The sequence below is a fragment of the Acomys russatus genome, chromosome 24 (assembly GCF_903995435.1).
Source record: "Acomys russatus chromosome 24, mAcoRus1.1, whole genome shotgun sequence".
NCBI lineage: Eukaryota > Metazoa > Chordata > Mammalia > Rodentia > Muridae > Acomys > Acomys russatus.
This window is the reverse complement of record NC_067160.1, coordinates 19,903,377-19,929,298: the sequence shown is the minus strand read 5'-3', so window position 1 is coordinate 19,929,298 and position 25,922 is coordinate 19,903,377. Positions and strand designations below refer to the sequence as shown.

Sequence of the window (25,922 nt, the reverse complement as noted above, 5' to 3'; positions counted from 1 at the left end):
GTTCAACTCAGCTCTTCCAGGTAAACCTCCTCTCCAAGCTGACTAACTCAAACTGGCTTCTCTCATCTTCTGACCATTTGCTCTGCTTGGTCTTAAACTAACTATTAATCTAGCAATGTGTTCTAATCTTCTGGCTCCTTATTCTCTGGCCGGCCCCAGTTTCCTCTGATGACCTGCACTGGACTGCCTGAACTCTACTCCATTGCACTGACTCAGTGAACTCAACTACTTCAACTGACTGAACTGAACTCAGTTCCCCTGCCTGATCTCAACTACCCTGACCCCCAACTGATACACTCTCTATTTCTCCTTGTGCTGCTTGTAGATAGTTTCTCTTTCCCGTGCTGTTCTCATGAGAGCTGGCTGCATCCTGTCTCTGACTTATTCTGTCAAATCTTTCTCTGATTCATCACTTTGTCTGCCCCCTCAGTTAAACATCAGTTTCAAACATGGCTACTTCCTTCTACAAACTAATTTTACCTTAAAGATGTGTACTAAGGGTGTGTCTGTATACCAGCAAAAGGGATTAAAGGTGTGAGGCATGCCTACATTCTAGCTGGATCACACACACCTAGAAGTTCTTTGGAATGTGATCCCTTGCAGAGCAGCTATGTTGCTGGATTAAAATTCTGCTACAAGGAAGGATAGCAGGCTACCAAGAAGAGACTTGATACCCTATGAGCATATACAGGGGTAGGATGTCCCCCTCAGTCACAGTCATAGGGGAGGGGAGTAGGAGGGAAATGAGAGGGAGGGAGGAATGGGAGGATACAAGGGATGGGATAACAATTGAGATGTAATATGAATAAATTAATAAAATATATTTTAAAAATTCCTCTACAAAATCGAGTAGTTAGGGGAGGTGGAACTAGGATCAAAATTACAGGTTAGCTCTATAATGTCGATATGGATGTAATTTTGGGAACAACTCCACAAATCCATACTGAATAATGACTATAATAGGACACCTTACCTCTTTACTGTCTCCATTCCTAGACTTGCACTGAGTCTCCTTGTTATCCAGATTTTCTATATCAGATTCTCCTGAAGCAATTGGCACAGTTCCTGAGACACTGGGACTGACATTCAGTGACTGGCTCTCAGATTCAGTCATTGGCGTTTTCTCTGTGCCACTGCTCTTTTCGTTATATTTGAGGAATGTTGGGGTGTCACTCAGCTCAGAAAGAGTATGGCCAGAAACATTCTCTTTAACACTGGGATCACATATTTGGCCTGCTGCTTCCGTAGGAACAGTTTCCTTTTTGCACAGTATTTTAAGAAACACACAGTTTATTCCTCTCTTTATCCTGGCCAAGGCTAGCTGAAAGTTTTTGGCTTCTTTGCTCACTTCCATTGTAGCATCATATGAACTGAATGAGCTCACCAATGCCACAAAGAGGTAAAGTATCTTTTAAAAAGAAAAGAAAAAAATGCCACTTAGTGTATCTTGTTTGTTTCATTTTATATGATAAGAACAAACCTCTAAGACTGCCAGTCTGAGACATGGAAACTTAACAACTGCACCACAGTGCTAACTGTCAGGTGCCATGCTGGAGGATTTGTGAACAGACTTCTTTTCTGCTGTTTTGTAGGATGCAGTTGTATTTGTTTTGTTTTGATGCTTAGAGATTGAACTTGAGGACTTGAGGACTTGTGACTCCTAGCAGGAATTTTTGCCACTTTACCAAACAACTAATTTCAAGTTCACAACACCCCCCTTTGCAGTTTGATTTGTTCCTGTATCCGGGTGAAAAAGATAACAAGGCAACAGTAGCATATATTTTGACTTTTCTATCACTATATTATATAGTCATAATTTGGTGTGGTAGTAATGTTTGCCTTAGAGCAGCTAATGAATGATGAGGTGACAGAATCTAATAAGCCAACCAGCAAGGCCATGAATAGTGGTTGTGAGTTTTACCCAAGAGGGACAAATAACGATCATTCTCCAAAGCATTCAAGCAGAGCATTATTCAATAACTTACATGCAGAGGCTAAGGTCTGAAATAAGTGATGGTGTAAGAGAGAGGTTGGACCACTATTGTCTAAGAGAAGTGAAGTTAGGGATGTAAGGACCTTTGAGGAACAGTAGGCCACTTCCTTTACTGTGTTAATGCCTGGGGGCTGAGAGAGTAAGCTGTCCCTGAGTAATTTGGAGAGAGTGTGTATTGAGCATGGGTGATATATTCGGTGGGATTCTGTAATTGAAAAATGAGAGGAGGATGGTGTTTGGCTATGGAAGGGTTTTGGGTGTCCCCACCTGGGATCTACCTGAGAACCTCATAAAGGAAAAGATATGTCAGGTTATTTGGTTTGGAGAAGAAGGAGAGAAATGGCTGGTGAGGCTGGAATCAATTGGATGTGGGGAGCAAAGGATATAATGACTCCCGTTTTGGGTAAAAGGTCCCTTCCCAATAAGGGAAGAGCCAGGTTGACATAACTAGGAAGGGGTGAGTAAAGTGAACACCTTTTTAAATGCAGCCAAGTAGTAGAGTAATAAAAGTCAATAAGGCTGTCCCCTTACTTTGACAACAGGGGAAACAAGACGAGTATAGTAGTAATGCCAAAATATATGCTGATTTATTTTATTGATAGTAATAAGAAATATGATAAAGGCCTGTTTAATGTATAGAGAACTATTTTTAATTGTTGTATATGTATAATAGTTTTAGATTATTGTTTTTCCTTTTTTAAAAAATCTCTTTTGGGAAACAATTGATTTCCAAGACATATAAGGCAAAGAAAATAGCAAGTCCTTTTTTTGTTCTATGACAAATTATATATATATATATATATATAATTTTAATGCCATATCACTGTCTTAGAAGCAGGAAGGTTCCTTATTCAATTCATTGATAGTAGTTCAGTGGTAAATAAATTGAGAAGTAAAAGTTTTCTTCCTTATACAATGCAAAATACTTGTATACCCATTGGTATATAATCATTGCTGTGATGTTTGGTCAAGTGAAAATAAAAAAATCATTGTTTAATAACAAGCACATATATCAACAGCAGCAGAGTTTCTGGGTTTGGACTCAAGGCATGAGTACACCATTAACAATTCCCCAGGCCCTAGCACAGGACCCCTTGAGCTCCACCTAATGCTTGGCTGTGAGTCTCAGCATCTGATTTGATAAGCAGTTGGGTGGGGCTTCTAAGAGAACTGGTAAGTTATGCTCCTGTCTGTAAACATAGCAACGTATCATTAGTGGTGTCAGGGGTTTATTCTGTCCCATGGAATGGGTCTCAGGTTGGCCCAGGCATTGGTTGGACATTCCCTCAGCCTCTATTATATCTTTATCTCTGCACATCTTGAAGGACCTGAAGGGGACAAGACTGCTGCCAGAAGACCATCAGAGTCAATCAACAGACACATGGGTGCTTACAGCGACAGAGGCACCAACCAAAGAATATGCATGGGCTGGACTGAGGCCACCTATGTATGTGTAACTGATGGGCAGTTTGAGCTTCACTTGGGTCCTCTAGAAAGTTGAGTGAGTGCTGTCTATGACATGGACTCTATTGCCTGCTTTTGATTACTTCACCCTAACAGGGCATCCTTGCCTGACTTCAATGGATGAGGATGAGCTCATTCCTGATGCGACTTGATGTGTGGGGTTGGTTGGTTGGAGGGCTCTAATCTTCTGAGGAGACGTAGAGGGGAAGTGGAGGGAAGAGTGTGGGAGGGAGGGGACTATGGTTGGAATGTAAAGTGAATGTAAAAATTAAAATGAAATTAAAAAGAAAAATAAAACAAATCCCCAAATAATGCCTATGTGCAGGTAGGTTGACAGCCAGTGTTGCATTTAAAATTTAATGGATAAACGAATCTTTTGGGAATAGAGTTAAAAGGTGAATTATGCTTCCATATACCTTTATGGGATTGGAATCTGTAGGTCTAATGATTTCCACATGATGTCAAAACTACCTTGACTACAATATTATGACCTAGTGCTAGCCAAGAGAAATCTTATGTAAATCACACATGCAATAATAAAGAGAGGAAATATTACTGCATTTAATAAACTATATATACTTTAATACTATTGTAATATAATATAAATCTATTAATAACATACATTCTTTTAAGACTTCAAGTCCAGTATGCAGTTCTCAATTACCGCATGGCCCAAATTGAACCAATTATATTTCAACTGATAATCACCAAGTACCCACTATTTTGGACAATTAAGCTATAGATTGCTGGATCCCACCAACAAACAAATATATTTAGTGTACCAGGTGTTTTGTTAAGAAAAATATAAAGGCAATCAATACTTACCAATAAATTTCCAATTAAAATGACCACCATGTAAAAAGGAATACACCAAAACTGGCCAACAACCTCCATACAGTCCCATAATGTCTCTATCCACTCTCCACAGAGAATTCGGAACACAGTCATGTAGGCATGGAGGAAGTCACTCATGTGCCACCGTGGGAGTAGACAGTCTTGGTCTATGCGGCATACACAATCTTTGTAACTTTGACCAAAGAGCTTCATCCCAAACACAGTAGAGAAGTAAACAAATATGAACAGCAACAGGACCAAGTCTTTCAGGGCCACCAATGTGTTGCCAAGGATATGCATCAAATTCTTAAATGGTGGCACATATTTCCCCAATTTAATAAATATCAACTAATAGACACATGTAAAATAAAAGGAAAGAAAACAACAAAGGATAAGTGTTGATTATAGTGCATAGTTAAATGTTTCATCAATATTATGTAGTTATGTATGTATGGCCTTTAAAGTCATAGCAATCAACATTATTAATAAAACAAGTGACTATTTTACATTCATAATACACCCTACACATTTTATAGCTTTGTACACTATTTCTATAATATGCTCTTAAAGTACTTGTTAATTTACATTTAATATTGTACTTTTGCTATTGTGATAAATTTGAATTTTAATATCTGGTGGGGCATAATATCCACTCTTTGTTTTTGGTTTTATTTGTAACATATTTGGTTTTTCATAATATTAAAACTCTCCCACATTTATATTCACAGAAAATGTTAAATACAATTAGATGAACTGAATGAATTTCACAGATGATCCTAATATTTTCCTTAAACGTTTCAATTGTGATCTTTCATGTTCAAGAAAATAAAAATTAGGAATTAAAAATCTACTTACTGGGAATAACACAAAAATATCTATTCCTTCAATATTTATTAATAAAATTCCTATTAATCCAATAAAGACAATTATAGTGTCAACAATATTCCAGCTTATTTGGAAATACACATATGGATGCACAGCGACTATCTTCAAAATCATTTCTATTATATAAATTCCAAGAAGAACCTAAAAGAAAATGAAGCATATGGGTAAAAACGATTCCACAGTTGAACCTATTATACACTGATCAGTGACATGATAGGAGCTCCACACTCCTGCCTGCTACACAGCTTTTTTCAGATCCTAATTGGTTTAGGGTATGTATTATGATAATTTCATACATTTTGTTTAATTTTCTATTTCAGGCCATAATGTGTAGAACATGATAATTTAATAAAACTATTATTGAAGTAAAGGTATATTTGAATAAACATTATTATATTTTAAATACTACCTCTAGATATATATATAATATATATTAATACACTTAACAATTCAACTCATAAAATAATAAAAGAAGTATGTATATATGCATATACATATATACATGCAATGAAACTTAGTGAAAGAAGAAGCCATGAATTTGATGGACAATGAGGAGGGCACATGGGAGTGTGTGGAGGGGGGATAGGGGGAATGCTATAATTATATTTAGAATCTTTAAAAAGTATACACATGATCCAGAAAAATGCCAGAATAAACCTATGGAAACAGTATTTCAAAAATTATAACGGCAGTCATTGCTACACTTTTGTTTTAACAATTTTATGTATTTACTAAAAATATGTGTGGCATGGTGGTGGCAGTGTATGGCTTTAATCCCAGCATTTAGGAGGCAGAGGCAGGAGCACGTCCGAATTCCAGACCAGCCTGGTCTACAGAGTGAGTTTCAGGACAGCCAAAGCTACATCAAGAAACCCTATACACAAAACAAAACAAAAACAAAAGGATAGCAAGGAGAGAAGAAGGAAGGAAGGAAGGAAGGAAGGAAGGAAGAGAAAGGCAGGAAGGAAGGAAGGAAGGGAGGGAGGGAGGAAGGAAGGAAGGAAGAAAGGAAGAAAGAAGAAGAGGAAGGAAGGAAAAAAGGAGAGAAGAAGAAAGGAAAAAAAAGAGAAGAAAAAGAGAGAAGAAAGAAAGAAAGAAAGAAAGAAAGAAAGAAAGAAAGAAAGAAAGAGGCTGTGTGTGTGGTTGGTGCAGGGAGGGTGAAGTGTGGTTACATGCAGAAGCCAGAAGGGTCAAACCCAGGCTGAAGCTGGACTTACAGGCAGTTGTGAGCTGCCAGCGGTGGGTGCCTGGAGCTCCAGGAACTAACTTAGGCACTCTACAAAACGCAGTATGTACTTTAACTACTGAGTCATCTCTTCAGCATCCTGTTATTGTAGCATCAAGTAAATTTATATTTTGAAATGCACTGTTATTTTCTTTTGTGTATAGTACTTAGCAACTAAATAACAGAGTTAAGAAACTTAAGCAATATAACTTTTCTTGAGTGTTAACATGTTCATAAATCCATAGATATCCATTTTAATTTTTGCCTTGCCACATGAAAACCTATACATGAATCTCAAAATACCTCATTACAATGTTAAACACCAATCTAACATAAAAAGAGACCATTCAAGGGATGGGCTAACAACTGAGATGTAATATGAATAAATTAATAAAAAAAAAAAGAGACAATTGGAACAAATGGGTCCAGGTATGGCTGTAGTTAGGATTCAGAATTCCAAAAAAAGCTGCCAGTGTTATTAGCACACCCCTGCTCTATGTTCACTATAGGACAGCCATACCTATGATGTATGTTTGGGAAGGATTAAACAGTAAATCATCTCCATCTAATTTCATTGCCAGGAGGCAGTATAGGATTCCAAGTTTAAATGGTAGAATTTGAATTCCAATTGTAAAACTGCCCGTGACAACACTATTTGAGCATAACATCTTACTCAATGCAAATACAATCCATGCTTACAGCAACATAGTGAGTTATAAGACAAAACAATAAAGATAGCAATTACAAAACAAAATATCCGAAACTGAGTGAAAACAATGATTGATGCGCTCTTACCAAGTGTCCAATAGTGAGGAGATACAGTAGCTCCTCACTCATTGGAAAATGATATAGGGCCAGGAAACAGATGTTTAAAACGATGCATATGACAATGAAAAGATCAGCAAATGGGTGTGTTACAATTCTGTCAGCAAATATGCTCAGTTTTATCCAACAGGGGCAGCATTTCCAGATGAAGCAGGTTTTAGTAAACTTATACCAACACAGTGGGCATTTCTTCCTAGACATTTCTGGTTCTGAAATAAAAGATGAGAAATGTTGGGTATTGAAGAATTGTTTAAATTCTTGGTAGACAAATTTAACATTTTCATGCAAAGGACATCAAAAGTTAGAAAATACAAATAGTCCTATAGTAATACATAGCAAAGTGAAATCTTGGTCTCTCGTTTTGTTTATGATTATTGAACTAGATAAATGTAACGTTAAGGAAGCAAACAATGTATTAGTAGGAAAGTATACATTTATCATAAACCACATATGGGTGAGAATAACATGCTTTTCAAATTCTGGATTTAATGATATATAATCTAGAAATATATGCTCTTGAAGTCATGTATGATAAAGAAATGCTGGTCATACATAAAAACCAAAATGTAGATGAATCTAAAGTACTTGAAATGCTATGATTATACAGGCAATCTTTGAGCAACATGAGATTAGGGCAAAGACCTCTGCATCCAAAGGGGCAAATATAACCTCCCTCCAAGCAATGCTAACACCCTGAAGTTGTCCAGAAGACTTACTAATACGTAATACAAGCAGTCACCTAACATGTTCTTCATGTTTTATATGCTCTAATTGTGGTGGAAATCTGCGAACCATGGGAAACTGCAATGTACAATTAATTGAAAAGACAAACTGCTCCTGTGGAGGTGACTAGCACTGTAAGGACTTTCAGAAGATATTCAAACTAAGCCAATTGCAAAAGCAACAGGAGGTGGCTACAAAATGGTCATGGTTAAATACTGAAATGAATACCATACAGCTGTGATTTAATTCCACCTCTTTACACTTGTGACTATTTCTCTCAACTGCAACTGCAACTGTGATTACCCCTTGATTACAGGCATGTGCCACCGTGCCCGGCACAGTGACACAGTCTAATGTTGAAGACACCTTATTCTGTAGTTTTATATATTGATCATCCTAATATACTCATTTTGTTACTTACATTTTTGCGTGTTCTCAGATTCAAAGGAACCGCTCAATTATTTAAGAATGGATTTTGTAAACAGTTCCTTCATTCCTGAGTAGAGTACCAGCAGGTTTTTCACTTTACCTTCTTTGTGTCCAAGCGTGGTTTCTTCCAGCACATCCAATGTAGTGTTTATAGAAGTTGGTGATCTTTTCCTCATTTCTATTTGTGTAGTTTTTATCTAAAAGACATTTAATGGGCTTAGTAGTGGCTAGCTCCCACCCTCACACCTTTACACTATGACTTTAACTAAATATGGGGTTTAACCTTTCTGCAGCTTCTTGCTTCCAGGGCTTTCTTTGTTCTATCATTGCCCACTTCCTATAGTGCTGGCTCTACAAGAATTATTTAGAGTTAGCTTAAAAATAAGTGCTAAAATTTGAAGGCATTCAAAATTTCCACTCTGAGCTGAACGATAAATAGAGCAGAGTAGTAAATGCTATCAGTGCTATTTATAGTCCAAAGGTAATTGACAACGATTACGGGATTATTATGGGATATCTATTTGCCAAGTATGTTACTGAGCAATGAGAACATTTCCTGAAAACCAGTGTTTTTGCCCAAGAATATACTAATGTTAAAACATAGTCAATTGGCTCAAATAAAATTAAACTTATTGGGACAGATGATTAAATAGATCTAGAAGAATCTAAGGTAGTGGAATGGATTGAAAGGACAGTTAATAAGTGGAAGTTCTAACTTCATAATGGAATCATTTTTTCCAGTGCTTCATGTCCCCTCAGCAAAGTTTTCATTATATGCTCTGCTTGGTTTGTTTTAGATTGTGTGTGTGTGTGTGTGTGTGTGTGTGTGTGTGTGTGTGTGTGTGTGTGTGTGTTTGTGTGTGCATGTCTGTGTACCCTTTGACAATGACTTTTTTTTTAGGAAATCATCTTCATATAAGTTGCTACTTTTGGGTGTAGGTCATAATATGCCAAGTGACCACTTCTACCAGAGGAGTTGGCCCTCATGGGGCTGTTTCAGACAGCAACAATTTGGTGGAGTCACATCAGTTATGATGATTACCTCTGTGGGAGAGGGAAGAATCCCCAAACATGGCCTCAACAATTCCTAACTACAACAGATTCTGGTTTTTGCTCTCTTTCAATTTTCCAAAGATATTTAAGTGAAACAGATATGAGATTATTTTTAAATATGTTTAAAGGAATATGTCACAATTTCCAATGATTGCAGCCAGTATCAGTAATTTCTTACTATCATCCAATGCCATATCCAATTCTTATATTCAACTTTCAATTCTTACATTCAACTTATATTGAACTTTGTTTAAAAACATTCTACTATAGTTGATATGGTCCAAGCAAAATACAAATAAGTTTCACACATTGTACCTAAGTGGTAAGTATTTTAATTATCTTACTATTTTAATTTATTTTTCACATGATTTATATGTTAAAAATATTGGATTGCTTATACTATAGAATTTTTCATAATTTTGATTTAGCTGTTTTTGTTGTAATTTAATCTTTGTCTCTCTCTCTCATATGGTTATTTTATGATAGGTTATTAGATTACAGGCACATTAGATGTAGCTCAGTTTTCCACAAGAAGATAATGTGTGTAGCTCTATGGGGTTTCCTAGTGGTAATATCAGAAAATAATTTCATTTTGTTCTGGAGATAACTCTGGACTTCTGACAGTGTCATAGTTTTTCTCCTTATTAGACCTAGAGTTTTGTGCACATATTATACTGTGGTTACCTTTATCACAGCATCCACAATATTTCGAGAACTGTCAATACTGTTTAGATACATGTTATACGGGTGTCAGCAGAGAGGCAGCTTCCACTTTCAAATCACTTGCATTACTCTGGTTTTAATTTTTTTTTAACTTTTGTGGCTATTAATTCATGTTCCTACTTTACTTGCTTTGTCTTTTTTATTATTTTACATTATTTTTCTTTTCTACATGTACATTTATATTATTACATATATACAATAAACTACATACAGCAAAAAGAACCGTGAAACAATCAGTAATTATATAAAAGTTACATTCATAGTGTTTTGGGCTATTTGTACTTGGCAACCTTGAAGAAAACATCTTTCCTATCTTGGTGCATCTAAAATTCTGAATGTTAATCCATGTCTATCATATGTCATCTTTATCAACTTAAAACATCTCTCTAGACCGAAAAACATCTTAACCCCTTAACAACAAAGCTTAATTGAAAACCTAAACTATCTGTTCTGCAACCCCATCAGAGATTTGAGAAAGGAATACAATTAATTACTTGATTAGACAGGAAGTATCGGTTAGCAGCTTTCAAAATGAGAAAATTACAGAGACACTTTGCTGCCTGAATAGTTACCCAAAATTCTCTATAACATTGGAGCATCATCTTCAGCCTTCTGTCTCAGGATGTGTGACGACAGCACATTTGTGAAGGGACTGATGGTGTACAGGAGAATTACCAACGTAAGTGTGTCTCTACAGAGTCCATGAGATTATAACCCACTTATGTATGATGAGCTACTTCATCGTGGTAAGCTTTGCACCACACCCCCATTTTCCCTAGTAACATTAGAAAGGAAAAGACTCACAAAGCTCCTGTAAGTATTTAAAATACCACATGCAAACATGGATCAGAGCTTCTTTGAGACCCCATCAATGGAACCTAATTCCACCTGGTCAAAAGAATGGACTCCGTGTTCTACCTCTGCCCCTGGATGGATAAACAACATTCTGATTGACCTCCAATATTAGAACATATCAAACCATTGTCTTCTACCTTAAGAGTTAATCAGTCTGGGTCTCTTGATGGCCAACCCTTAAAAAGGGCTGGTTCTTGGTAGCCTGCTATCCTTCCTCTGAGTGCCACCAGGTCTCCCCATCCAGGAGACGTGGTCAAATATGAGGCACCAGAGTATGTGTGAAAGCCATACCCCACTCTCCACTCAACTGTGGAGAATGTCCTGTCCATTGGCCAGATCTGGGTAGGGGTTTAAAGTTTACAGCCTGTATTGTCGAGACTTGATACCCTATGAACATATACAGGGGGAGGAAGTCCCCCTCAGTCACAGTCATAGGGGACGGGAGTAAGGGGAAAATGGGAGGGAGGGAGGAATGGGAGGATACAAGGGATGGGATAACCATTGCAATGTAATAAGAATAAATTAATAAAATAAAAATTTTTAAAAAGGGCTGGTTCATCTGAATAGTGATCGGCAGTAATTGTTCCCTTAAAGAGACAGTCTACTTGTACCTCTAAGAACCTCCAGTTCAAATGCAAATTTTCACTGCATATCCTTCCCACTTTTCTGAGTTTGAATTAAAAAAAATAATATTTCCCTTTCCTTTTTGTATCTAGCTTTTGGAGCCCACTCCTGGCTAAAGTAAAAGGCATGACTCTTCGTCTGTGCAAATGTCCTCTCCTTCCAGCAGGCAATGAGATTTACAGCTTGCCTTGCCTGTTAGTTTACTCTCAATAAAACTGGTCCAGAGCATCTTTTTGGATCTTTTTAAGGTTTCTGTTTTTATCAAAATAATATTGGTATTGACTGTGTCTGTATATGTATGTGATGTGGTGTGTGTGTGTGTGTGAATGTATATTTGTGTGATATGGTGTGTGTGTGTGTGTGTGTGTGTGTTGTATGTATGTGTGTATGTGTGTGAGTATGAATGTGCCATGGTGTGTTTTTATCTGTGTGCTACGGTGTGTGTATATGTGTGTGATGTATTGTGTATGTATGTGTGTGTATATGCACGTAAGTGTGTTATGTGATACGGGAGCATCATGGTGTGTGTCTATCTGTGTGATATGTTATGTGTACTGTCGGATGTGGTGTTTGTGTATGTGTGTGATATGATGTATGTGTATTTATGTGATGGGTTGTGTGAGAGCGCATGCATATGTGTGTGTATGCATCTATGTGTATGCATGTGATGCGGTATGTGTGCATGTGTGTGTGTGTGTGTGCATAAGTATCTCTGAATGCAGAAGAAGAGGACAGCTTTGCGAGTTTGATTCTCTGTATCTACTTTTACAGAGGTTATAAGGCTCCAACTCAGACCATCAGGTTTGTATGACAAGCACTGTTACGTGTTGAGCCATTTCATTGTCCCTACCTTTAAATGCTTATTGATAAGATTAAGAACACATAAGGGAAAGTAGTGAGCAAACGCTTCTCCCAACTGGGAAACAACCTAGTACCAGTGTGTATTAATGAATGTTTGCAGCTGTCAGTCCTCAACAAGAAATACACAGTGGAATTCAACAGTAACTTTCAAGTGATGGGCATAGTGGAAACTGACTTTATATGTTGCCACTAATGTTTTTATTACCGTTTAAATTAGTGCAAAAATACAGCCAAATATGTAAGACTTTTACATTAATATACTTTCCTCCAATCAGAATACTCTGTTCTTATATATTCTTTCATTTGTTCTATAAAGTGCATCTTTATAATTAGTCTCTGATCCTCTATAATCACTATTTTATGTAAACCAAATTTAATTAGGAGCCACTGTGAACATTTATGACATCTGGTATTGGCACAAATATATGTGGCATAATATATGTTAAGCATTTTACAAAGAGGATCGCATAAACTAAATAATATATGTTTCATAAAAGTAATATTATATTCTTATGAACTAGTTTACATATAACACGAGGATTTTTCCATATAAATGTCCTGTGTTGTATCTGGCCGTGGAGGTGCATGCCTATACTTCTTGCAGGATGCAGCCTGAGGAAAGAGGATGAGTTAAGCACCATCTTGGGCTACATGGTTGAATTCTAGGTGAGTCTCAACTGCATTATGAAATCATAAGTCAACAAAGAAGCCAAAAACCAAAGTCCAAGTATCCTTGGTCTGCATTACTGCTGATGATAAATCAAAGTTATCTTTTGTCTGCTCTGTGCCACTGATGATGGCCTTAGTAACATTTTCTTCTTTATCACTACACATTGTTCTGAGTGTGTTTCATTTAGACTTCACACCACCTTATGGCATACAGTATAAATGGCACACATTTTATTGATAAAGAAGAAGCTGATGTCTCCCAAGACTGACAGAGTTGCTGAACATCATGCATCTATTATGTGGCTAAAGTGAACTAAAGGCCACATTAGTCTGACTGGATCACTCTGCTTTTAGCCAACAAAATTCTCAGATTCCCAACAGTATGATAATCTGTTAATATAAGCCATCTCTTTGTAAGTCCATCTTTAGAATTTGGTACTTGACCCGATTTCAAAAGGACATTCAGTAATTGAATTCTTCTCTCCTGACATGTATAAAGACAGAAGGAAAAGAAAATAAATCTTATAAAAATGGATCTTATTCTCAATTTCCAGAAATCTCTACATGGAAAATGTTTAGGATTCTTCCAGGAAGCAAAGTATTCATGACTGAAAGATTTTAATAAATCCAGGAAAACATTATTAAAACCAAATTTTACCAAAGTGACAGAAGATATCAGGAAATGCCAAAGCTCTTTCATAATTAGAGCCAATAGAAAACACCATTTAGGAATAAGGGAAGTATTGTTGAGCTGCTGGGTACACTGAGATATAAGGACAAGCCCTTGAGTTTCCAAAATGCCACTTTAAAACAAAGTCCACATCCAATATTTCCTTCAGACACTTTGAGTTCAGTCTGAAGGACTCAGGACTCAAGAGACAGAAATTGTTTGTAATTTTCTTTATGACTTAATTATGAGTGACAATTGCCTCTTTTTGTACATGTTTTGTTCATACAGTCCACAATTGCTTCCTGTTCAAAGGCATGCACATTGTGGACACAATAATCTATGAAGTCACCGAGTATATATCAATATCCTGTTATTCAAGTTCCACTGGGGTACAGTTATTTTCCAGAACTTGTTCAGCAACGATGGTTACATGGATGGAGGGGCTAGCATTCATCTGCTTGGAACTTAGAAGGAACTTCTTGTAATAATTAATCTCTCAGCCAGCCTTCCTCCAATTCTTAATTAGTGTCAGATTTCTTATTGCACTTTTATATCCCCCCCACCTATATTACCCTCTCTCCATAGAATAATTCCCTAATGTCCTTCCTCTCTAACTTTTGTTTTCTGTATCAACTTTGACCGTCTCCCAGACTTCCTGAAAAGTATTTCAAGGAAGATGTGCTATCACTTGCAATGCCAAAGGCTACTCTGTGTTGCATTCCTGTTGTCCTGGCAATTCAATTTAAACATGTTTTGGCATGGCTACATTAAAGCTGTTTAAAGTTAGAATTTATTACACTTCAGTTTCTACAAAGTACATGTGTGTCTAAACATGTGATGTCATGGCTGCGTTCTCCAGATTGCAATGGTGGGCTTTTGAGAATGCCAGATATGGGGGCTGGAGAGGTGGCTCAGAAGTTAAGGGCTCTGGCTGCTCTTCCAAGGGCCTTGAGGTCAATCACCAGCAGCCACATGATGGCTCACAACCATCTATGTGATCTGGTCCTGTCTTCTGGTGTGCAGGCTTGCATGCAGGCAGAATATTTGTATACATAATAAATAAGTAGCACTTTAAAAATGATGTGATACAGTCTCCTGACCATCATTTCTGCTTATAATTACAGATTCACAGACTGAATTCTTATAGGAGGCTAACAATCTGGAAATTATTTATGTAGCATAGGGGATTTAAAATCACAGTAAAATATTATTAGTTTTTATTATCATGGGCTTAATTATCCATGGATAAAACAACTACATATATTATGATGTCCCTTGTTTCTTAAGCAGACCAGATATATTTATTTATGTTTGCTTTTCTATGTTTAGCATTGTACCTATAAACCCATAATCTTAGTACTTTATAGGAAAAATTGAGGAAGCCATAATTTACAACTGAGCACACTGTTCAAAGCTAATTCTGATATGTTCTATGAAGCATTTTGGAAGTAATAAACTAAATCTCTATTATAAAATGTCAAGTTAGAAGAACACAGCATATATCAAGACTTTCTTAATAGTAGTAAGGCAAATTTGGATCAACAATTATACATATGAAATATTTAAATACATTGGTATTTAAGAAGAGATAAATACAGGAGAGTAAAATAAGGCAGCAAAAGAGAGTCCATTCTAGTGAAAACACATTATTTATTTTAATTATTTATTTTTTATTTTACTTATTTAATTTATTTTATTAAGTGTCTAACTCCCCCCACACACCCCCCCCCCCCCCCCCCCCTCTCTCTCTCTCTCTCTCTGTGTGTGTGTGTGTGTGTGTGTGTGTGTGTGTGTACATTGTATGTGTGCTTGTAGAGTCTGAAGAGAATGCCAGAGTGCCTTGGAGCTGTAATTACAGGAGGCTGTGCTGACTGATATGGACACTGGGCATCATAGTCACATCTGCAAGAACATACTTTTAAATGAATAGCCATCTTATTAGCACCAAAGCACTTCTTTTTCAGTTAGTATCCCATTCACAGATATGACATCTATAAGAAGGACATATGTTCCAAGACTTTGAGAAGTTCTTCTATTTTTGTGGATCATAAAAGCACAAATGTATACCTCAATTGCTTCATTTCCTTCTTCTTGGTCTTTCACAGTTGATTGAAATTTAGGTTCTGTGTCTCTGGATTTCTCAGAAGCTCTCTGCTTTTCCTTTTCATAGGTCATAATGAGTACGCCTAAGAACAAACTTGCCATATAAAAGGCAAACCAGAAACTGATCATAACAAAAAATACCATGTAGACCTTTCCTGAAGCATAAAGGATCTGCAGAAATGGGAGGAGGGAGGCGCAAAGGACAAAGAGAAACATCATTATCTTCCTATGTTTTCCTCATTTAAAATAAAAAATAAAATTTTATAAACGTTATTCAGTCATAAATTCTGTATAATCAAAGCACCATTTACATCTTTAGGCACTACCCAAAGAAGTAAATAAAAAACTTCCTTTAATTTTAGATTTATTTGTGAGGTATGAAGTACATGATAGCAAATGAAGAGATGAAATCAGGAATTCCTTTAACTTAGTGTGAGCATTTGATTCACATCTTCATTACCAGAGTAAACATACCAAGGGAAAACTCAATTCTGTGCAGTAAAGAAGCTGGAAAATACCAATACAGAAAATGCTTTCTTTCTTTTAAGTATAGGAAGACTTGAAAGTATGTTGGAAAAAATCATTTTTTCTCATGATTAATTTATGGAAAAGTCACAATGTTCAACGCCAGGCTGGTAATGATAAAGCCGAAGGCGTTTCTCGCATCTAAGTGCACTTGCTCTGAATCTTTAGGGAAAACCGATTAGTGAGAATACATGAGATTTATATGACATAATTACTGAGAGAAATATTTAAGTGTGGCTGAATATAGAGTATTTTATTTCTGAACTGATCATGTCTAGCTTTGACTTCATAATAATTCATATGCTAAATCAACAAAACTTTAGAAAAATGTAAGTAGAAAATACAATTGATTTATGGTTCGTGTCTAAATGTATATGAGTAGAACTAAAAAAAACCACATTTTTAAAATCTTTTTTTTACTGTTTTTTTTATTAATTTATTCTTGTTACATCTCAATGGTTATCCCATCCCTTGTATTCTCCCATTCTTCCCTCCATCCCATTTTCCCCTTCTTCCCCTCCCCTATGACTGTTCCTGAGGGGGATTTCCTCCCCCTGTATATGCTCATAGGGTATCAAGTCTCTTCTTGGTAACCTGCTGTCCTTCCTCTGAGTGCCACCAGGTCTCCCCCTCCAGGGCACATGGTCAAATATGAGGCACCAGAGTTTGTGTGAAAGTCATACCCCACTCTCCACTCAACTGTGGAGAATGTTCTGTCCATTGGCTAGATCTGGGTAGGGGTTTAAAGTTTACCGCCTGTATTGTCCTTGGCTGGTGCCTTAGTTTGAGCGGGACCCTTGGGTCCAAATCTGCCTATCATAATGTTCTACTTGTAGGTTTCTAGGACCCTCTGGATCCTTCTACTTTGCTATTCTTCCATACTTCTCTCATCTAGAGTCCCAATAGGATGTCCTCCCCTCTATCCCAGTTTAATTCTTAAACATACAGTTGAATAATAAAAAAGTTATCTACAGAAAATGTTTTGTAGCTACAGACAATTAAAGATGGTTTTAGAATAGTAGGGAAAAGAAATAGGAACACTCCTCTATTACTGGTGAGAGTGCAAATATGTATAGCCACTTTGGAAATCAATCTGGTGCTCTCTCAAAAAAAAAAAAAAAAAAAAACAAAAAAAAAAATGGGAATAGCTCTACTTCAAGATCCAGCTATATCACTCCTGGGTATATACCCAAAAGATGCTCCACAACATAACAAGGACACATGCTCAACTATGATCATAGCAGCCTTATTCACAATAACTAGAAGAGAAACAACCTAGATATCACTCAACAGAAAAATGGATAAAGAAACTGGTACATTTATACAATGAAGTACTACTCAGCTTTCAAAGACAAGGAAATCTTGAAATTTGCAGGCAAACGGATGGAACTAGAAATGATCATCGTGAGTGAGGTAACCCAGACCCAGAAAGACACACGTGACAGGACCCAAATTTATTCTCAAACAATGTCTTATTTACTTAGAGCATGTTAGCCTTCATGATTTTACTAACATGTTAGTGCATTCAGACAGCTATTCGTAATTTGATTAAATGCTTTTGTCACTTAAGTAGTTGCTATTAACACTAACATATCCAGTGTCTAGGAGTGAGTAGTCCTGGATTTGCTACAAGAAATGTGCAATAATAAAGATCATATGTATTTTATCTTATTCATTAACATATGTATGTGATAGCCAATAATATTTTCAATAAGCATATAATATACTGTGGAAATATTATTCCCAATCTTAGATCTGGGATAGATTGGATTCGTAACATATGATTATAATAGAGGCTAAAACAACTAGGAGATACCATCTTTTTAAGACAGGGGCTGTGATAAAACTCAGATCAGCTAGCATCAAACATTCAATCGTCCTGCCTCAGTGGCTGACATTACAGGTGTGCACCTTCCCAGATTAAAAAGTACATCTTTGTTAGCATATAATAATGTGGAAATTCTTGTTTTATTAGGTCTTAGTATAAAATTATCTAATTCTAGAACCAATTTCACAGGGTCTGTATGAAAATAAAATGAAGCAATGCATAAGAAAATTTTAGCACATGGCAGATCCAAAATAAAATTTAATTATACTCTTAAACTCAACTTTGCTTGTGAACTTTATTAGTGTGTCTCAAGGAATACTGGAAACAAACGTAATCTTGCCTAAGACATGAGCTGTACTATTTGGTAACAGCTATAAACTATCTGAGCCTTCATTAGTTGAGTTTAGGGAAATGTTAAGCAAAAGTTATCATCAAATCAAAGCAATTAGTATACAATAAAAATGCAGGGGTCAGCAATGAAAGTCAGGAGTAAACTCAAAGGTTGAACACCATCTAGATTCTGTTTCCTTTTCACTTGAAGAGCCATAGGGTGGACTTTAAAATAACGCTAACTACACAGTTTCATAACATACACAGGGATGTATAAGAAAAAAGGCAAGACCTTCATTAGTATACAGATTGATGTAGTTCACAGCATCACTTACTGTTGTTTTTCCTAAATTAAATTAAAAAGCAAAATCCTATTGGGTAAGTTTACTTTCTAGTAAGGGAAATATCAAAATGAATACTTAAAATAGCATATTACTGGTCTAAGCCTACGCTGCATTCTCTCTGAAAGGGGTGAGGGGAAAGCCCAAAAGGGATTTGACTCTTAATCATTACAGAAGGAAACTTTTATTTTTGTGGAGTTTAAAATATACATGGAAACAACTACAAGAAACGACCATTCAGGAAATGTCTTATTTCATCATGAAATATAGCAGAGACCTTAAAGGGCATTGCATCATAAATATGAGCTTTGAACAAAAGTCCAAAGACTAAGAGAAAAAATAAAGAGGATTGTGAGGGAGGGTCATGAAGAAAATATCAATATTAGAAATAAGAAGCTCTCAGTGCCACAGAAGGAGCACAGACACATCATAAATGCTAGGAAAGAAAAATGTAAACACTATTATAATGAACTTAGAAATTCAGTTTAGAAAACAAAACATGTTATGTGCAGGAGACATAAACAGATAGGTATCTTTGAATTCAAAGTCAGCTTTATCTACACAGAGAGCTCTAGGCCAGCCAGCTCTGAAGAGAGACCCTGTCTCAAAAATCAAAACCAACAACAACAAAAGAAAAAATAAAAACCCCAGAATATAATTTCACTACACATATGTTTAGTAAGCTTGATTTCCATTTGTGAATACATTATTGACCATTGTCTCTGCCAGTTATATTATTTAATCACTTCTAAAAGACTTGTTTTAGTACCCCGCCCATGTGTGTGTGTGTGTGTGTGTGTGTGTGTGTGTGTGTGTGTGTGTGTATCTTTGCACACATGCTTGGAGGTATGTACAGAGATAAGAAGAGGGCATCAACTCTCCTGAAGCTGAAAATACAGGCGCTTTTAGCTACTTGAAACTGGTGGTGGGAAGCAAATTGTTCTTCAGGATAGCCAGAGATGCCCTAAACCACCAAGCAATATGCAGTTTGTTTCCTACCATCTTTAAATGATCACAAATGCACCCATACTCACATATCACAGTTTGCTCATAATACAAGTAAATATATTAGGTTTGTGACTTGCTATGGAATCCCATTCTTTAAGCACAGCTATTGTCATTTTCACCAAAGCAAACAGAGGCACTAGGAACTGCTGACATGCCCTCCTAAAAGTAACAGGTAAGAATGGCCATTAAATCCTCACCTGAGACTGTAGCCAATTTCCACTGTCCTCTATATGTGCAAGCTGTGTGCAATTGTGCCATGGTGGCATGTGGCCTAGTCGACTCAGGAGGTTCTGAGTAGATGAAGTGTGTGGGATAAGTAGGTAATGATGATATATGAAGTGTGGAGGATAAATCCGGGTGATGGGGAACATCTGTGACACTACAAGGCTGTCATCGTCCTTGTTGGGGTGAGACTTTTAGTGGCACGAATTCTTTAGGTCACTTATGCCCCAGTGGTTAACTTACAACCAGGCTGCATAAACACCCCAGGGGAGGATTTTTGCCATGTCATTGGCACCTTATCTCAGGAGGATCAGACATGTATTTATATACTGATCCAGTGTAATAGGGCTCTCAACACAACATATGTTTTCAAAAAGAATACTCTCAACTCTAGAAATTTTTAGAATTTAAAGTGACAACTCTTTGTTCTAGTATCTATTGATATTAACTATTCTCATTTTCTCATAACATTACATATTTCACGGTAATGGAGATGGTCTTTAACGGAACTCTAAGTCTCTATCGTAACAAGTACTATCCCTTTCTGGGAGACCGCTATTCAAAAGTAGCTATGAAGGCAAATTCTCAAAATTTGGATATTCTGTTCATAAAAATAACTCATCTCTCATTACAACTGGAACATTATTTAATATTTAAGTAAAAAGAATAAAATATAATAAAAGGAGATAGAAAATTCTACTTAATAAAGCATTACTTATTGTGTACCAAAATATAGGCTCACAATATTTTTCCTCAATAATTAAACACTCATTGTATGTATCACACATATAAAACAGGTCATCATCACACTTGTTGAAGTAAGAAGGTGAGGTCCAGTGGGCATACTGAAATTTGGGTTGGGAGATGTCATTCAACCCACTCAAATCTTATATATAAAAATAAGTAAACAGATGTTCTTCAACTTAATATGGTATTATGGCTCAATAAATTCCTGTGGGGCTGAAAGTGTGTAAGGTGCATATGCACTTATCGTGGCTGACCTGGCAAATAGCGTAGCTTAGCATGACTGCACACACCACAGTACATGGCTGCTCCACTGGGACTGTGTGGCTGCTGGTGTTGGGGCTGCTGCCACTGCCCAGTGTGAAGGAAAGTTATTAGAATACAATGGGTATGATCAGAATTAAAACCTGAGTGTCCCTATGACTGAGTGCTATTGCTTGGCACCATTGTAAACCGCAATGTCTTAAATGAAACCCTTGTAAACAAGGTCTGTGCATTAACCACGGAGCACTGTTGTAAAGAGAAGGTATCAGAGGCCAAACATTCATGGCACAGGAGTTGATAGAGTTTCACCCTCAGCAGCTGTGAGTCTTTGCTTCACTCCTTGAATTCTTCTTCACACAATCCCTCCCTTCAAACAAACCGTGTGTGTGTGTGTGTGTGTGTGTGTGTGTGTGTGTGTGTGTGTGTGTAGTCACAATATCATTTTAACATCTTGACTTAGGTTTTGGCCTGTGTTTTGTAAGGGTAGGGATGATACCTCTAACATATGCAGGGCAGATCATCTCAGATGATCTTTTTACCTGGTGATAAAGTAATTCAGGGTAATCCTGGGTCATCAGTCGAAACATAGCAAGTAAGGCCCAGCCAAAATTGTCAAAACTCGTGAAGCCATTATCAGGATTTGTGCCCTCTTTTACACACACATAACCTTCGGGACACTGGCTAAAGAAGACAAAGAAAGGAACATGTGTGATATTAAGCATCTTTCTGGCAATGGACCAATTAAAAATGCTACCCTCTGCCTAAGTGCATAGAGAGAGCTCCTTGCATAATGGTAATCAATTTTGCTTTTTACATAAAACACTAAAATTCACTTATATTTCAAGTTGATGCACATGAAAGTTGAAAGAGAATTGTAAATACTCTCAAATTGGCTTTCGAAAAGCCATTCTTTAAAGATTGATATAAATTGATTGATGAAAATGTATATGTTCATCACATCTATTCCTTAAACATGTATATATCGTTGAATGACTAAATTAGGCTAATATATGCATAGTTGAACATGACAAGAATACTTACCATTATAGAATAAAATGTAGTCTTATTATTCATATTTTTGCTGTTAAAAATCAAATTAGAGCAGCTGAAAGTGTAATGCTGTGATAAACTTTTATGTCTAGTTTTTTTGAGTCCACGCATTCAAGCCATAACACAGGAAAAATAAAAAGAAAGAGAGTGAAGGGACAGGGAGGGGTACTGGAAAATCTCTCAATGTCATAGTGAAAGTATAAATGTTAGAAAATAGCCCTGATAAAAATAAACTACAACATTTGAAGGCTTAATTCTTCAAGTGATCTCACCTCAGACTCTCAGTCCCCATTATTTAAGGGTGAGAAAACATTTGTCACATTAATAATTGAAAAGTAGGGCTAGCACTTGGGAAAAGAGCACATTAAATATTTATGTCCTTCCCTTTCAGGGAGTTCTCAAACTTTTATCTATGTAAGGTTGGAGTAATGTGGCTCGTTATTATGGTGTTGTCTCCATAAATCCTATTTTCTTCTATCCAGGGCTTTGTCTAGTCTCTCCCCTGACATTATTTTCAGCTTGGCCAAGCCACATGCCTTAGACATATAATGGAAGAAATGGTTTACAAAGTCCTGTGCACGGAGCCTTGCTAGACTACAATCCTAAGAGTCAGAGCAAAGGAATGCTGGTTGTTATGTTCATCTACTAATTTGGGATAGTTTACCCTGCTGATAAGTACCGTGTTAGAGGTGAAACATCATATGGGTTTTCTTTCTTGACTTGGAATATAACACCATATTCCTAATATTCATATCCCGCTGCCTTCGCAAGGCAAACAGGATATATTTTAAAGTGGAGGTCTACTGAATACAATATTATAAAGAGAATGGCCCAAAAGCTGCATTTGAAGATAGAATAGAAACTATGGTATAAAACTCTGGAATCACCCAAAGTTATATAAACTATGCAAGTGTGCTTTCTCTTCTCTGGTCCTTTAATCATTTCCCAGAATGGAAGGGTTCAAAATGAAAAAGAAAGGACAATGTGAACAGATGGCACATCAGCTCTACAGGGAGCAAAGCATCGAGGACCACTTCTAAGTCAACGTGGCTAGGTAGAAACTTGTTGCTATTTTCTTATTCATTCCATTAAACTCTACAGGACACAGCCAGTGGGATGGCTGCGAGGGTTAAATCAATCTGCCACCAGCCAGATCACCTAAGTTCAATTCTCTGGACTCACATGATGAAGAGAGCTTCAACTCCCACAAGTAGTCTTCTGATTTCCATGTGTGCAATGGCACATACCCACATATATATATGCAATAAAAATAGACTGTAGTAGTTACACATAAGAGTCATGTTACCTTGTTTAACCATTATTTACAAATATTTAAAAAATAAATTTATTAATATAAAATATATATAAAAATATATATGATATATACATATATAAACACAAAATAAGTAAAATAACAGTATATCTTTAATATGTCTCTTTTTTAAAGCTCCCAACCAAAAAGCTGATTTATATTCTCATTTATTAATTTCTGATCCACTAAAAGTAAATCAGATCTCTGCTGGAATTCCAGCTATACAATTTTATAGCTTCTTACACTAGAGTAAGTCACTTTATTAATCTTCCTATTGCTTTTCTGGAAATAGGATAATGGTATTTCATACTGTTCATTTCTGCTTTTGCTCAAAGCTGATATTTTGGAATTCTACCTCAAGGTTATGGTAGTGGCAAGTGGGGCTCTTAATGACAGGGTAGATAGAAATGGGGTCTCATGTGTTTGGTTAATGCTTTTACAGAAGGAATCTGAGAGACTTTGTCCCACTTCTCCTATGAGGACACAGCAAATAGGCACCATCTTTGAGCCAATAGAGCAAGCCTCATAGATAGCAAATATCTGGGCACCTGGAGCTGAAGATTTAATGAAGGAATGCATGTCTGTTGTTTCTGAGCCATGAGATGTATGAAATTTTGTGAGAAACTTCTCAAGAGGAACAAAACAGCTCTTCTGCATAGCTTTTTATCACAAACTGAGAAAATATAGGCAACTGAGAACAGCAGTAATGCAAATACCCCTTCAGTGAGTACATGGTAATGGCGTGCTAGAAGAGAGCATTTACCCTACCTACCTAGCATCTGTCCTGTTGCCACAAAGGAGAGCATATTTCTCGCCTTGCAAATAGTAGAAGTTTTCTCTTTCTGAAAAAAAGAAAGAAAGAAAGAAATGAAGTTCTATTTCTAATGGTGAATCAACCACATGAAGGCCATCTTGCTTTCTGTAGGAGACACACATCTGCATATGTCCTTTAGAGAAAAGAGCAAACCCTTGCCGTTTAATCTGCCATCTCGTGCACATACGAGGGGCCTTTGGGAATGCGGGTGCTTTACTGTTCTGGAACTGAAATGGTTGAACACAGAAGGAGGAGTACTCATGTCAAAATCAGAGTTCAGGAAAAATGAATAAAATAGCCACATGTGACAGTTTCCCTGAAGGAAAATACCTAATATTGCATATCCAAGGGTTGTTCCCGATGATCTGCCTGAACTGAGGTCTGAATAGTCTGCCTCTTCCTAACTTGAACTGGCTCTTCTGTCCTGAGTACCTAGTGCCAGCGACATGATAACTGCAACCACAAACTTTGCTAATACACTTCATAGTCTACACAGTTTGTTAGCACATGTTAAACTGCTAGACACAAGACACTATAGCTAGGAATATACAGCTTTAGGAACATGGCATTGTCAGTTCCAAATTCAAATTACAGAATCCAAAATATGGAAAAGAAAAAAAAGGTGTGTGTGTGTGTGTGTGTGTGTGTGTGTGTGTGTGTGTGTGAGTGTAAGTGTGTGTGTGTGTACTAAATAAACATGAATTTCTTTGGTTCAAACTAATGTCAATTTAACTGGCCACTTGTGGGAACCCATGCCAAATTCTGCCATGTCAGAAATCCTGTGCTTAGGCTGTATGCTGTGACCTTCGAGTTGCTGACCTTTACCTCACCACGAAGTCTTGAGTTCTAGGCTATCCTTGGACTATTTACCTTTGAAAGAAGTAGAGAAGTCTCAAGTTGGAACCACCCAGAGGATCTAGGAAGTTCTTACAAGGAACTACTCAGAGAACTAGGAAGTTCTACAGGGAGCGATTTAGGCTATTGCATTCTTTCCCAGGGGCTAGGGTGAGTGAGATAAGAATAGATCCTATTGACCTTGCCCTATATATGTTCCTGATAGTCAGCAATAAAGTGAATCTTGATCAGAAATTTCCTGACTTGATTTGTTATTTCTCGGGTCTCTGTACCCTACTTTCAATCCCCACTCTCTCTTTCAGGTGAATCCTGATTCAATTTTTCCAGCGTGCTGGAATCTGACAGCTACCTACAATAATTGTAGAAAATTTTACATCATAAAAATTAGCTACTATTGGTTGTTTTTTTGTTTTGTTTTGTGTGTGTGTGTGTGTGTTTTTTAGCTACATTCAAAACACAGATGAAATTTGATATCAATAACAGTGGGTGATCCTAACAATTGTTTTACATGAATGAACTTTGCATGGTAATTGAGTTAAAATATTCCATAAATACAGTATTTCCTGTAGTTCTTAATGTGTCATTGACAAAAATGGAAAAAAATGACAGGCTTTATAATAGTGTTGCACTGAGAAAGGTTTTTAAAATTACAACATTGTGCTTAAAAAAAATTGAAAGAACCAGAGTTCTACT

General features: G+C 36.7%; 1 protein-coding gene across 1 annotated transcript in view; it reads right to left on the bottom strand.

Moving 5' to 3' along the window:
* The window catches only part of Scn7a (sodium voltage-gated channel alpha subunit 7), a 90,695-nt gene that overhangs the window by 22,053 nt on the left and 42,720 nt on the right, over positions 1-25,922 (bottom strand). The window contains exons 8-15 of the mRNA XM_051166125.1: positions 24,333-24,402; positions 21,738-21,879; positions 15,901-16,107; positions 8,479-8,575; positions 7,197-7,435; positions 5,147-5,317; positions 4,283-4,639; positions 974-1,408 (exon numbers count right to left, since the gene is read on the bottom strand). Of these exons, the coding sequence (XP_051022082.1) occupies positions 974-1,408; positions 4,283-4,639; positions 5,147-5,317; positions 7,197-7,435; positions 8,479-8,575; positions 15,901-16,107; positions 21,738-21,879; positions 24,333-24,402 (1,718 nt within the window). The remainder of the gene's footprint in view (positions 1-973; positions 1,409-4,282; positions 4,640-5,146; positions 5,318-7,196; positions 7,436-8,478; positions 8,576-15,900; positions 16,108-21,737; positions 21,880-24,332; positions 24,403-25,922) is intronic.